The 14,981-nt window shown below is 36.7% G+C and overlaps 2 protein-coding genes across 4 annotated transcripts in view; one reads left to right on the top strand and one right to left on the bottom strand.

Moving 5' to 3' along the window:
- Positions 1 to 5,302, top strand: part of CNOT10 (CCR4-NOT transcription complex subunit 10) — a 31,707-nt gene extending 26,405 nt beyond the window's left edge. For 2 of the 3 annotated variants that reach the window (XM_083376498.1, XM_083376497.1), the window contains exons 17-19: positions 248 to 375; positions 975 to 1,050; positions 5,011 to 5,302. In XM_083376498.1, the coding sequence (XP_083232624.1) occupies positions 248 to 375; positions 975 to 1,050; positions 5,011 to 5,165 (359 nt within the window). In that variant the 3' untranslated portion in view covers positions 5,166 to 5,302. The remainder of the gene's footprint in view (positions 1 to 247; positions 376 to 974; positions 1,051 to 5,010) is intronic. The other variant, XR_014494113.1, reaches the window with a different exon arrangement.
- A 7,626-nt stretch (positions 5,303 to 12,928) lies between these two features.
- The window catches only part of TRIM71 (tripartite motif containing 71), a gene marked incomplete at both ends in the record, with an annotated part of 39,083 nt that continues 37,030 nt past the window's right edge, over positions 12,929 to 14,981 (bottom strand). The window contains one exon of the mRNA XM_083378536.1: positions 12,929 to 14,380. Coding sequence (XP_083234662.1) covers positions 12,929 to 14,380 — 1,452 coding nt within the window. The remainder of the gene's footprint in view (positions 14,381 to 14,981) is intronic.

Genomic DNA, 14,981 nt, shown 5'->3' with positions numbered 1-14,981 from the left:
GTTTTTTCTTCATATTGTTAACACTGATTAAATCTATTTATCAGTTTAGCTACAGTTTAAAAACCCATCTGCATTTTTTGAGAAGCTAATACTTTCTGCTAGGTTACTCTTCTATTTCTGACTGTTGATTAGTCTGTAGATTTATTCCCCCTTCTCACATATATTTTGTATGAGATGGGGGGCAAATAAATGTGATTAATAAAAAAATTGTATTTTAATGTCGGCAATCTTATTAATTTTAATCTAGCTGGCAAGCAAATACCCCAGTGTTATCCCAGTTCTGTTACATCTGCACGAACCATGATGCTGTTCAATCTTGGAAGTGCCTACTGCTTAAGAAGCGAGTATGACAAAGCCCGGAAATGTCTGCATCAGGTTAAAAAAAAAGGGTTTCTTACATAATTTATTGGAAAAACTTTTAAAATATGGCCAACTGCAATATTAAAGCAAGATATAGAATCACCTTTGCTGTTTTCATTGGAGCAGTGTTTGATCCTAACAAGTTGGAAGACAGGACTCTTTCCTCAACTGTGGAAGTTAAGCATTCTCTTGCAGATTTTTGCAAATATGTATTGTCCTCTGTGCAAGTCCCATAGACCAAACCAAAGAAATACTGTCATAATTTGTAGGTTAGAAAGCTTGAACAATGTTCCCTGTTGAACACACTACGTCTTTGGAAAAATCTCATTACAGCATAGAAATGGTCTGTTTAAACATTTTCTTAAAGTTACTTAATTTAAAAGATGTTTTGAGAGGGAAGAGATGCCCAACTGCATCTTTGTGTCAATTTATGTAAGCACCAGTGATGTAGATCAATGCAAATGATGTAATCATATTAATTAACTTAGTTTAACAACTTGTTTGGGGGATGAAATCTGACATAAAATACTTTTTTGCATCAGAGGCTTAGTGTGTTCTTTTCTTAATTTTTTTTGTTAATTTACCTCTTATTTCCTTTTTGGTATTGATACAAGGCTGCCTCACTAATTCATCCAAAAGAGATTCCACCAGAAGCTATCTTACTGGCTGTATATCTTGAGCTTCAAAATGGTAAACATTTGCTCTTTTTTTACTTATATTTTTATTAAGCATTTTTAAGGCATGAAGAAAGGGGAAAGAAAAAAGACACACAAAAAAGGAACATAATAAAAGGAAAAATAAAACACAAAATAAATAGGGAGTTTACAGGTGTCATAGAATTATGTTAGAATTTTCAGGATTTCATTAATTGGGTTTAGATAACTGAATAAATTACAAATCATTAATAATATCCATTATGTCCAATATATGACTATCAATAGTAGCAGTCAACACAATATATATCATAAAAGGAGATTAATAATAATAGTAATTTCTATCCAGGCAATTAAAGATTTGGTGTCAAGAGAACACAAATTTTTTGACTTCTACAAACCTGTAAATAGAGATGGTTTTCAAGTTGGAGTAAATTCTGTGTCAGATTGTGAAATAATGAAGTTATTTTGGACATCGAGGCTTACAAAGAGATTAATTAGCCATTTTTCTGCAGAAGGATTTATGAGTATCCTCCGATAAGAGACGAGATTGCAGTTAACTACATATAGACCTAGTTCAGTATACTTGGTGAGAATATCAGATGTAGCAATATTTAATATAAAAAGAGGTTGGAAAGGAAATTCTATTTTTTAATTTGTTTCTATTGCAAATCATTTTCCAAAATTGTTGAACTTTATAATATTGCTACCAAAGATGGAAAAATGACCCAATGAGATCATTGTATTTCCAACAATTTTTATAAAATCTCCCCCTCTCCCTATCTCTCTCTCCTTCATCAAAATTCCTTTATTGCATAACAATTCTTGAATTCAGCACCCATTTAGTTATAGTCTTAATCAGTTTCAGATTCATATTTCACTGTTGCGATACATGTTTGTGATGAAAGCATTTACTATGAATGTTGATTTCTTGTTCTTTATTAAAACTGTGTCCATTTAAATAATTTAGAACCACATTTCATCTTCGGGATTGTTAAGCATGAAAGACCATTCCAGATTATCAAAAGTGTTCAGTGCATTATGGTTGCCCTCTCATATTACTAATACCATTCAAGATATAGCTGACATTGCCTGTTACCTATTTCTTTGTGACAAATCCAGTTTCATCAAAAAATATTAATTCAGTTTTTAAAAATTCCTCTTTTTGCAAGTATTGGGATCTCTATTCGTTAATGTACAGAGAGGGGAAAAATTATTTGATCCCTGCTGATTTTATACATTTGCCCACTGACAAAGAAATGATCAGACTATAATTTTAATGGTAGGTTTATTTGAACAGTGAGAGACAGAATAACAACAAAAAATCCAGAAAAACGCATTTTTAAAAAGTTATAAATTGATTTGCATTTTAATGAATGAAATAAGTATTTGACCCCTTCACAAAACATGACTTAGTATTTGTTGGCAAAACCCTTCTTGGCAGTCACAGAGGTCAGATGTTTCTTGTAGTTGGCCACCAGGTTTGCACACATCTCAGGAGGGATTTTGTCCCACTCCTTGCAGATCCTCTCCCAAGTCATCAAGGTTTTGAGGCTGATGTTTGGCAGCTCGAACCTTCAGCTCCCTCCACAGATTTTCTATGGGATTAAGGTCTGCAGACTGGCTAGGCCACTGGCTAGGACCTTAATGTGCTTCTGTTTGAGCCACTCCTTTGTTGTCTTGGCCGTGTGTTTTGGGTCATTGCTATGCTGGAATACCTATCCACAACCTATTTTCAATGCGCTGGCTGAGGGAAGGAGGTTCTCACCCAAGGTTTGATGGTACATGGCCCTGTCCATCTTCCCTTTGATGTGGTGAAGTTGTCCTGTCTCCTTAGCAGAAAAACACCCCCAAAGCATAATATTTCCACCTCCATGTTTGACGGTGAGGGTTTTCTTGGGGTCATAGGCAGCATTCCTCCTCCAAACATAGCGAATTGAATTGATGCCAAAGAACTCAATTTTGGTCTCATCTGACAACAACACTTTCACCCAGTTCTCCTCTGAATTATTCAGATGTTCATTGGCAAACTTCAAACGGGCCTATACATGTGCTTTCTTGAGCAGGGGGACCTTGCAGGCGCTGCAGGATTTCAGTCTTTCACGGCAGTGTGTTACCAATTTTCTTGGTGACTATGGTCTCAGCTACCTTAAGATCATTGATAAGATCTTCCCATGTAGTTCTGGGCTGATTCCTCACCGTTCTCAATGATCATTGAAACTCCACGAGGTGAGATCTTGCATGAAGCCCCAGACCCAGGGAGATTGACAGTTATTTTGTGTTTCTTCCATATGCAAACAATTGCACCATCTGTTGTCACCTTCTCACCAGGCTGCTTGGCGATAGTTTGGTAGCCCATTCCAGCCTTGTGTAGGTCTACAATCTTGTCTCTGATATCCTTGGACAGCTCTTTGGTCTTGGCCATGGTGGAGAGTTTGGAATCTGATTGATTCTGTGGACATGTGTCTTTTATACAGGTAACAAGCTGAAATTAGGAACAATCCCTTTAAGAGAGTGCTCATTACCTGTATAAGACACCTGGGAGTCAGAAATCTTGCTGATAGGGGATCAAATACTTATTTCACTCATTAAAATGCAAATCCAATTTATAACTTTTTTTGAAATGCGTTTTTCTGGATTTTTTGTTATTCTGTCTCTCACTGTTAAAATAAACATACTATTAAAATTATAGACTGATCATTTGTCAGTGGACAAACATAAAAACAACAACCGGGAATCAAATATTTTTCCCCTCACCGTATGTCTATACGATTCTGAATAGATGTCATTTTCTTTCCTTGTAGATCAGAGAAATGAAAGCTTGTTTCCATAACATAGGGAGTTCTTGACTTCATTAATTACCTAGGAGAATGAGCTAACCAACAATTCTTAGAAAATCTTGTAGTATATTATGGAGATATCATCAAATCTGGGAGCTTTATTTAATTTCAGCCGATTGCTTCCATAGTTTTGTTTATGTGTTAAGAATTTCATTTTTGTTGATCTATAAATTGTAATATTATATTCAAGTATTCCTTAATCTTTCTGGATCAGATCTGTTTACTATATAATCTTTAATTATATTTAACAAATTGCTCCATCATATCCTTGTTTAGTTTGCATTTCTAGTTCAGTACCAAATAGAAATAATAGTTGTTTGGTACTACTCATTTCTCAGTTTGGCAAGTCAACAATTTGCTTGATTAGGTGCCTTGATCCTGTTATTGAAAAAAAAAATCAGCTTGATGCCAGAGTTCTTAAAAAAAATACTTTAGTAGAGTCCCTGTGGTACAAACAACCATAAATTGATTCTGAAGAAACTTAATTCCTCTTGGCACTTTAAGTCAAAGTCATTCTGTAATAATAAAAGTTTAAGTCTCCACTTCTTTAGTCTGAAGGGTCCTCTACTTAATCTTACAATTATTGTTATTATTTGCATATGTAGGCCTGTAACTTCTTGTCTAGGAGATTAATGAGTTAATAATCAAGCACATATCTATTCTAAAATAAGTTTATGAACAGAAGACTAGGATGTGTATTTTTATCCATGTTGGTTTATTGGAGGTCATCTAGTCCAACCCCCTGCTCAGGCAGGAAACCCTATACTATTTCGGACAAATGGCTGTCCAGTCCCTTCTTAAAAAGTTCCAGGGTTGGGGCATTCACTGCTTCTGGAGGCAGGTTGTTCCACTTGTTTCATAAATAACTCGATGTATCCCACATGCTTTTTTCTCCTATTTTCCCCACAATAACCCTGTGAAGTCTATTTGTATCTTTACAAATTGAAACAAGATAATAGTGACATATTCTTCATATTTTGAGGCAATGGTTCCTTTTAGATAAAACAGATGTGTCTATGGGAAAAAGTAACCCAAGAAATACAATTATTCCCTCTGCAATTTCACAAATTTACTGGAAGTTGAATTTGGTGAAGTGTGCCTGATGTTTCATAGACGTGTCACATATCAGATCTTAATAAATTTTGAAATTGTTTTAGGCAATACTCAACTGGCATTGCAAATCATCAAAAGAAACCAGCTTCTCCCTTCAGTGAAAATGCTCTCTGAAATACGAAAGAAACCTGTATTCCAACCTCCCCACTTGGTTCAACCTATTCAGATGCCAACATTCACCACTGTTCAGAGGAAGTGAACCTCTATAAATAGAATGGCCCTTTTGAGGGAGCACTTAAGATTTGTTTTGTAATTTTGAAAAAAGGTTTTAACTGCATATATCATACATTGGTGTTTTTTTCATTTTAAAATAAAATCTACAGAAAGACACGACTCATTTAATTTTGTTTAAGATCGTTACTTATGATATTCATTCGTACTTTTCTTTTGAATCTCTTAGCAAAATGGTCCAAAATGGTATGGCATTTTTGCATTGCTGCCAAGAAATCTGCTTGGATTTTTTTCTGTGAAACAATTAAGTTCAGTTTGAGGGAGCCATTGCACAACTGTAGCAAATATAGTTATACTGTAATAAAGATAGCCCTCAATTTACAACCACAGTTGGGATTAGATTTTTGGTTATTAAACAGTGCAATCATTGAGTCGTCACATGACCTAACCCAATTTTATGACCATCTGTAATGTGGTCATTAAGTGCATCATGTGTAAATCTTGTTTCCCCAGTTGACCTTACTTGTCAAGCCAACTAGGAAAGATCAGAAATAGCAATAATGTGACTGAAAAACATTGCAACTGACATAAGTGTGAGCCAGTTGCCAAGCACTTGAATTGAGATCACGTGACTGGAGATGCAGCAACAATTTAACTTTAAGAATGGATCACTTTTTCCAAGCCATCATAACTTCTCACCATTGTTAATTGAACAGTCATAAACCTAGGACTACCTATATGGTGACAACTCTCTCGAAATGGTGACTGGCATGTAAAAATAACTTCTAATAAAGCCAAACTTTGGCACTATTAAAAAGGATTTTGCAAAAACAAAAAATAAAAATCTGATTTTTCATTGTACTGGATCTATCCTTGTCAGAACCAAATATTCTGCCATGTTTAGCAGTAAAAATCAGCAGAAATAGCATTCTTGAATCATTTCAGAATCGTAGGATATCTAAATGCTCTGCTGATTCATGGAAAGAAGCTTTTGAGCGTACTAAAAATGTTGCCCAGACTGTGAGCCTTGTTAATTGCTTAAGTCAAGAGTGAGGAAAAAACAGACACATCACCAGCAACAGCTACAGAAGTGCTAAGAGGATTAGAGCAAGGGCTGTAGGGAGAAAAACATGTACCGGCTGTACCCTACCAGTCCATAAAATGGCAGGTTCCCTTTATCCAAAACCCAGAACCACAGCTGATCCAAAATGGCTTGGCAAAACTTCAAGAACATGGTTTATTCTACAACTAAAACAGAAGATTTTCTATTTCATGCAAGCCCCTACTGATTTGTTGAAATTCAGTCTAGTTACGTAGAATTTATGGTCAAAATTTTAAATGTTTTAACTGATGGTAGTTAAGCATATACTTCTTTAACTAGAAGAAGCAAACTTTCATCACTTTGTCATCACAACCTCATACAATTGCAGCTTCACATAAGAAGTACAAATACTTCAAATTAAAAAGCGCTGTAATTTGTTCCAAGTTATATCAGGCATGAATAAAAGCATTAACAGGGAAAGAAACAGGTGTTACCTATCTCCACACAGAGATGAAAAGACACGGGCAACTACTTTTGGAGGAGGAAAAAATGACAAACCACATTTGAAGTGAAACTCACATTTATTTAATTAAACAAAAATAAAATAAACTGCATAGAAACATTTTAAAGTCCATGGAGACCATGACTTTGTTTTAAGGCTGCTAGTAGCTGATACATCGTCTCCTTGCTACATCCTTCAGCCTTCTCCATGGACCACAAAGATACATTCAGAAGCCCATTTGAAAAAATCACAAGTTCTAACATTTTAGCTTGTCCAAATAAAGCTTGTGCCTCACCTTTCTCACATCACTCTGCAATCCAACAGCAATAGTTGGAGTGACCAAATTTTAAAAATTAACAGCTTTCAATTGAAAAAATAACCTTGGCCAATCCAGCAATTACACAGATGGGGTTTGTTCTATAAGAATCTATATTTTCCTCTAATAAAATAAAACCGATGTGTGTCTGGCAGTATTTGAACCCCTAAAAATTCAACTTGCTTTAAAAAAAATAGTATATTTTTCAAAGCTGGGCAGAATCTTAAGTAGTTCTGCAAATAAATGAATTCTTTTTAAAAAAGGGAGAAAATGGATTTATAAGATGTTAAGGCTAATCAAAAAGAGGATTTGGTCTGCAGAGTTTCTATGCTGATTTTTTTATATATTTTTTTGGTCTTGGACCAACCACAGGGTTTAGGCACGGAAAAATACTGGAAATGCTTTTTTCAAGAAAATAATCACCAAGGCATGTCGTACTACTGCTACTTTAAAAAGGGGGGTAGGGAATTAGCACTATATAAACAGATATGTAATAGGTGAGGCACAGTACAAGGAATATCACATACAAGAAACAAGATCTCCCTTGGGAAAGAAGCTACATGGACTTAAGAAATCTATAATGCTACAAAAAGAACTTACAGGTTTGGTGACTTAAAGAATAACACACCCTACTACGTACACTAAACACTCAGTGACCAAAGCTCTGCAAGGAGCTTCCCAGAAAGTAAAAAGTCAACCTGAGTGTGAGTTGATACAATCATTGAAGCGGTCTAAGACCATGCAGGTACACAGACATTTTTTTAAAAAATTTTTCCTGAAGAATCATTACTTGGTGGTGGTGGTGTGGGGGGGGAGGGGAAAATGGACCTAATGTTGTCAAGCTATAAAATCACTTAGAGGAATCCCAAAGACATATTCCATTCAAGCTCAACTAATTGCAAATAGTTTTCTGTGCCCATTTCTCCAACTTCACTTATAAGCAAGTTGAGGAAATGGTGGTAATCCACAAGGTGTCCACAGTGTGCTTTCATTGTGTCTTTGCAGCATGTGGGAAACAATGGATGAAATAATCCAATCTAAGCTGATTTGGGTGAGAGCCCTTTCTGCCTAAATAAGCTATGTGAAAATTTGCAAAACAAAAAAAATCAATATAAGAACCCTAAATCTCCTTTCACCCTGTGCTAATATAGGAGAATGTCAATTTCCTTTCATAAACTCAACTGCTTTGGACAATTAACTAGGCATTTTCAGATCTCCAGAAGATGGCTTTTCTATCAGCTTGCTATAAATGAAATGTATTTTCTTTTTGTCAGAGAGAAGGCCTATAACTACAGTGACACCGTAAATAGAGTTAATTCATTATGCCAACCAGATAGGTTAAGTATTGAAATAGAGGTAGGGTTGTTCCCTAGACATAAGGTCATAGAGAAGGATGATTAATAGATTTCCTTGAGGTGTCCATTTTTAGTTCAGATGGCCTAACACACACAAAAAAAACAAAAAAAAAAAAACAGCCAGGTTAGATTCCAGGATGTATTGCTCTTTGGAGCAGGAACTAAAAAAAATGCTACCTGACTTTTTCAGTGGTTTTCCTGCCATGCTGAATACCCAATTTCTCCTTTGACATCTGGAGGCTAACTTTGAGGTAGATGCTGTGCTTATAAAATTAACAGTGAGGTAGGAATTTAAAACATGTTTATTCAAGCATCCTGTACCACAGCAAATTGGGGCTTGCTGATTTCCCAAGGACTCAAGGATTATGAACAGTATTGTCTAAGTACCAATGTTTACTTTTTATACAGCTTAAAACTATGTGTGGAGGTAGGGTGAGGTATCTAAACTTTTTTAAAAAAAACATGACCTTTTGACACCATCTGGATATGACCATTTAAAAGAAAAAAAACCAATACATAAAATGCTTTGGAACGTATTTTGAACCAGAATAAAATATAAGAATCTCCTAATCTTCAAAAGAAATTAGAGATGTGGGTAAAATCAAACAGAGGTTTTTCTTCAATAAATTAATTTTGAACTTAATTACTTAAAAGTGACAGGATCAAATCATGCAATTCCAGCTGGATGCCGTAAGGAAGTACCTCCTTTAGTATCAGTTCTGATTAATCTTAGACAGAGTATCATTCATAGGATTATCAAATGCCGTTAAAGTTTCCCCAAAGTTTATCTGAGAGTACACTGGTTCAGTTTACTGTTGAAGTGCCTGCTATTTAGCAGCACCTTTTGACTTCCTATTGGGCTCTCAAGAAAAAAAATTAATTATAAAATTACATAACTAAACAGATTATTTCTTAGCCAAATTCAAATATTTATAGCACAACCAGTCCCTAAATTTAGGTTAACTTTTTAAATATTTTGTAAATGAGATGTATTATAGTTTATTAGCCTTAAGCTGAACAATAAACACATTTACAAGCTTTCAAACCTTTGTTCACCTAGTATTAATTTGTACTCAATTTCTGCCAGTCAGGAACCCAGTAAGTCCATCACAAATAAAACCAGGCCCCTAGGGGGCATTTTACATTGACATTTTTTCTATTATACTATTTAAATTCATTGTATTATAAATACTCCTGTGAGAAGCATCCATAAAACTTTAAAGTGAGATAACTTGTGCTTTGCATTACCTATTGCAGTAACTGAACAAAGTACGGTAAATCTGGCAGTGAAGCAGCAACATATAAAAATTAAAAGCTTAATAACACTAACAGGAAAAATGTACGAAGATGCTATTTTTTTAATTGTTTGCTTTGTGCCCAAATAGCAGATATGTATACATCTGTAATAGCAGTGAAGAAAGTATTTGTGGATGAAGAAATACAAAACATATACCTTCTTCCCCTGATAGGGTTCATGTCTTTGCAATCTTGCATAGCCCCTTAATGTAGGCAGGTAGGTGTGCATATAATATGTCTTTCAAAAAGAGAACTACATTAATCATCAGTTTTATGAGGTTAGAAAGAATGGCTGGCACACTGTTACTGGACAAAAACTTCTAGAAATAGTGTACTTTATGATAAGCCTAGCAGAAAATAAAATTGGAATCAATGGAAATAACAGCTTCCATTAGAAGAACATCAATAAGTCTGTCAACAATAAAGCTTTTAACCAGTTATCTTTGGTAGCTATTTTGGAGAAACTAACATTACGGTTTCAAGTGCAACCAATCTGAAATGCCTTCATAGGTTATGCACTGGTCTTACATTAAGTTTTGCATCAGGATAGATAAACTTCTATTTCCAGTGACAATGCTCAAACATTAACCTCTTCATCAACTCCAGTAACAGTTTCTGACAAGCACAATGTGATTTATATGGGACAAAACTTTTTTATGTTGTATCCTGCCTTTATTATTTATTAAAGGCAGGGGAAGTAGAATTCCCCTCCCCCCCAAAATAGAATGAATCCAAGAGAACATCTTTTCAAGCATCACGATATGTAATCTTAAAACATTAATACCACCTCCATCGTATATAATATTGGTCTGCCCATGGTTAAGAAGGCAGTCCTTAGTTTCAGATATCGTAGTCTTTCCTCCCTTAGCATTGAAGCTCCTTGGCAACTTAGCTTTATATCAGTTGCGGCAATATTAAATATTGAAAGTAGCTTATATTCTATCAACTCTACCCCAAGCCTTATTTGAATCCTTGTACTCAAGAGATATTGGTGGTGACTAAAAGGAGACCATTGGGTCTGCCCAACTGACTTATATAGCATAAGACATTAGAAATGCTAAGATGGTTCAGTGAAGGATTATAAAATTGAAAGATGGTGAACTCCCTGAATCTCTGGGAGAACGATATAGTAATTAATTATTCATTTTATCAATGTAGCCATCCAGTTCAAGGATGAACTCAATTTCATCACATCTAGAAGGTAATGCCTTGGAAAATGCAAAAAAGTGCAGCCATAATATCTTGTTCTGGTCAAAACATTCAAGGATAGATCTGCCAGTAATGAATACGTGGTTGGATAGGAAGCATTATTTTTCATTAAAGAGCATTTCAGTCACTACATGAAATGTTCATATTATCCCCTTCTGAATATTCAGTTCTAAAAAGAGGAGGAATCTCTTTGAAAACTCTCAGATTGCTGATTGCTCTTTCAGTATCAGATCTCCGAGCAGGATCCTAAATAGAAGACATTAGGTTACATGACAGACATGACTCCAAGCACAGCCTTAGCATAGAGACTAAGCACCATAGCAACTCAGCATACATTTGCTCAAATATCAGTAAAGGTATATAAGGGTTAATGACAAAGCAGGGAAGGAATTACATTCCTGTGATTTGATATAAAACTTGAGTTACAGAGCTTCTTGGAGAAGTATAAATATTCTCAGTATTTTCAGTGCTAAATGTGGCTGATTGAATTCAAGATATTTATTAGTTTTGGTTTTAGATATGCACCCCCATTTTACATGGCATTCTTTGGCGCTGGAGCAAATGAGGTAGGGTTTAGGGTGGTTCACTTTCCACAGTCTTTATCCCAAAGAGGGAGGGAGCTACATGGCCATCCTGTCAGGATAAATTTACCATGTAAACGTTCCATTTAATAGGGAGGGGGTGCCTGAAAAAGGCAGGAAACCATCCACTCAGATTACATACTATAGTCTATTTTCCTTCCTTATCACTAACTTCTGATACGCACCCTGAAATTCCAAATTTCAACTTCCTGTGATTGATATATATACATATATATATATATATATATATATATATATATATATATATATATATATATATATATATATATATATCTTGATAATGCTACATTACAAAAAGCTAATTTCTTTAACACAAACTTTCAAAACAGAAATAATGTATCATGCCTAAACATTTGACTCATTGTAATGGCAATTTCCATAGTCATGTTTGTTACACATATCTAAACACATACCGTCAATATGTAAGGGAAGTGACTTAAAAGAAGAAAGAAGAAGAACCAGAAGAAAGGTTATGAGAAAAAACACTAGCCTAAGAGGAAATCCTCATTTGCCTTGAACATCCAACTATATCAAGCTACATTCGAAACATATATTTTTGAAGTCAGAAGCTACTTGGGGAGACACATTCTCACCCATGTAGCAGCTCCTTAGACAACAACAGAGGTAACTTCTAAAGTTTCCAAGTGTAGAGAGCAACTTTGCCTAGCAGATAAAATAGCTGTTTCCAGGAGCTAGTAGGCTCTCCAGGGCATGGATGGGTGGTTTTGCCCTGCAGCCCTTTGGGCCAAAGTCCAAACTACCAAAATAAGGTTGAACACATCACAACATATTGTGCATTCTCAAACATTGTTTTGGTGTTGTGAAATTACTGCATTTTTCAAAATGCACATGCAGAAAAGTACCAGTGACAAAGAACCTAGCCTTTTTTTTTGGCCTGGTGATTTCCATCCCACTTCAAAAGAAAAGATGCTACGTGGAACAGTATATCAAATGCACTGAGGTATAAAAAAAAGAACAAAGAAAAGATTTCTCTGCTGCAGCAGCATCTAAAAATACAGCTCCCTTCACCTTCTCCAATTTAAAAAAAAACCACAGTACAATCTGAATATAAAACAATTAAAAATCTAAAACTACTGATTTTTTTTCTTCTTTTTTAAGATGAGTGTGCCTCTTTGGCAGAATCTACAAAATTTATCACACAACCAGCTAATGTGCACAGAAACAAGCTTGTGCATGAGTGTCCCATTTAGGGAAAAATAGGCTTAATTTTATACTGCACCGTGTATACTGTGGAGGTAAAGGAACATAAAGATAATGAGGTAGATTAAGAGTTCATATAATCACAGGTTCAACCCCTGCAGATATAAAGGGAAAATACATTCATCTATAAAAAAATTAAAGATGAGGTAGGTTTGAACTATCATTGGAATATTTGTGTGATTATGTGGGGCAAGATCTCTTTAAAGGATTTTCCCTGAGACAGTTTCTTCTTAGTACACATACACAGATTAGAATATGAGAATTCGATTGTTTCCAAAGTCCACCACAACTATCATGCCATCTGGGGTGATGGTAATACCTGAAGGACGGTCCATCTGACCAAAGCCACTTCCCTGAGTGCCAAATTTGCATAAAAAACTACCATTCGGCTCAAAGATCTGTACTCGATGGTTTCTGGAATCTGCCACAATAATACGACCTTCCTGATCCACAGCCACACCCTGTGGGCGCAAAAACTGGCCATTATTAGTGCCTTCGGACCCAAGGAAACGGGCTGACTGACAGTCAGGACGAATGACTAGAAGACGATGATTGTTGAAATCAGTCACGACAAGATGGCCCTCGTGATTGAATGTCACACCTCGTGGGGAATCAAAGTGCTTCCAGAGTGCTCCTTCAAAACCATATTTATTCAGGAACACTCCGTCAGGTCCAAACAATTGAACCCGATGATTCCTTGTGTCGGACACCAGGATTTTTCCCTCAGAGTTAACTGCTACATCCCATGGATAATTGAACTGCCCATTCTTGGTTCCCTTCTCCCCAAACTTGAGAATGAACTGGCCATCAAAAGTAAAGATCTGGATGCGATGATTGTCCTTGTCTGCCACAACAATCCTTCGAGAGGAGTCACAGGCAACACCAGCAGGCCTATCAAACTGGCCAGGTCTGACGCCCAAGGTGCCAAACTTGTGGTGAAAAGCCCCACAAGGTTTAAAGATCTGAATGCGGTTGTTGCTACGATCAGCAACAATGATATAGCCTTCCTTGTCTACACTAACACCCCAGGGGCGGCACAGCTTTCCATCACTATCCCCCTCACTAGCAAAACAGAGCCCCGGCAGTCCAATGCCAACATAACTGCGCCCTGATTTGACCATGACTTTAAATGGGCTGCTTTCTATATGCTGGTTGCACATCATGACTGAGATCAGATGTTCCCCTTCCATCTGTGGCCTGTAATTTACCAGATAAGTTCCATTCTGCTGGTCACAAATATCACCACCAAAAAGATTTCCATCTGGCCCCATTACAACAGCTGAAATCATGTCTCCCCCAGAAAGGCGAGGCTCACCATCATGATCATAACCTATCACTGAGAAAGAGGCTACTTTGCCTTGCAATGCACGTTTGAGACCCTCCCCAGTGGCTTTGGTCAGAGGAGCAAAGGCCCCACTGCTGACAAACCCCATAGACTTAATGGCCAAATACAGTGCCTGATCAGGAGGAGTAAACATGACCCTGTCATCCTCTTGAGGCTGCAGGAAGCCTCTTACATTCTTCATTTCCTGCATCTGTGCAAGCATCCGATCCCGTGCCAAGAGGATATCCATGTTCCGGCCCTCTTCTAAGACTTGCTGGACTGCGCTGATGGTGTTATCTAGCTTATTGAGATTTTGACGTAATTTCTCAACTTGCAAGTAGAGGGACTTGGCTTTCACTTGGCGGATTTTTTCCACCTAAAATAAGAGCAAGCAAACACATTTAGAATTATCAGTTAGAAATACTGTAGAGGATGGGACAAAATATTTGAATGTGCAAAAGTAAAATATGCAAAACTGTTAAAATTAATAAATAATTTTAATACTCCTCCCAACTTAACATTTACCTACTTTATTTAGATGTTTATTTATTTATTTTATTAAATTTCTATGCCGCCCTTCTCCCAAAGGACTCAGGGCGGTGTACAGGGCAATAAAATGCAACATACAAAAGTTAAAAAGAAAATTAAATTAATTGGCCCTAACAATAAATAGTTAAAATAAACTCAAACCCTTAGTCCAGGCCGGCCTGTTCAAACAACCAAGTCTTCAGGTCATGGTGGAAACAGCAAAGGTCGGGAGCCGTCCGGAGCTCAACAGGCAGTTGATTCCAAAGGGCTGGCGCGCCCACAGAGAATGCTCACCCCCTGTGGGCCGCCAGCCGGCAATCCCTGACCGACAGCACCCTGAGGAGGCCCTCTCTGTGGGAGCGCACAGGACGAAGGGAAGTTGACGCCGGCAGCAGGTGCTCCCGTAGGTAGTCCGGACCCATGCCATTTAGGGCTTTATAGGTCATCAC

This window comes from Vipera ursinii (genome assembly GCF_947247035.1).
Source record: "Vipera ursinii genome assembly, chromosome: Z".
Taxonomy (NCBI): domain Eukaryota; kingdom Metazoa; phylum Chordata; class Lepidosauria; order Squamata; family Viperidae; genus Vipera; species Vipera ursinii.
This window is presented reverse-complemented; position numbering and strand designations above follow the sequence as displayed.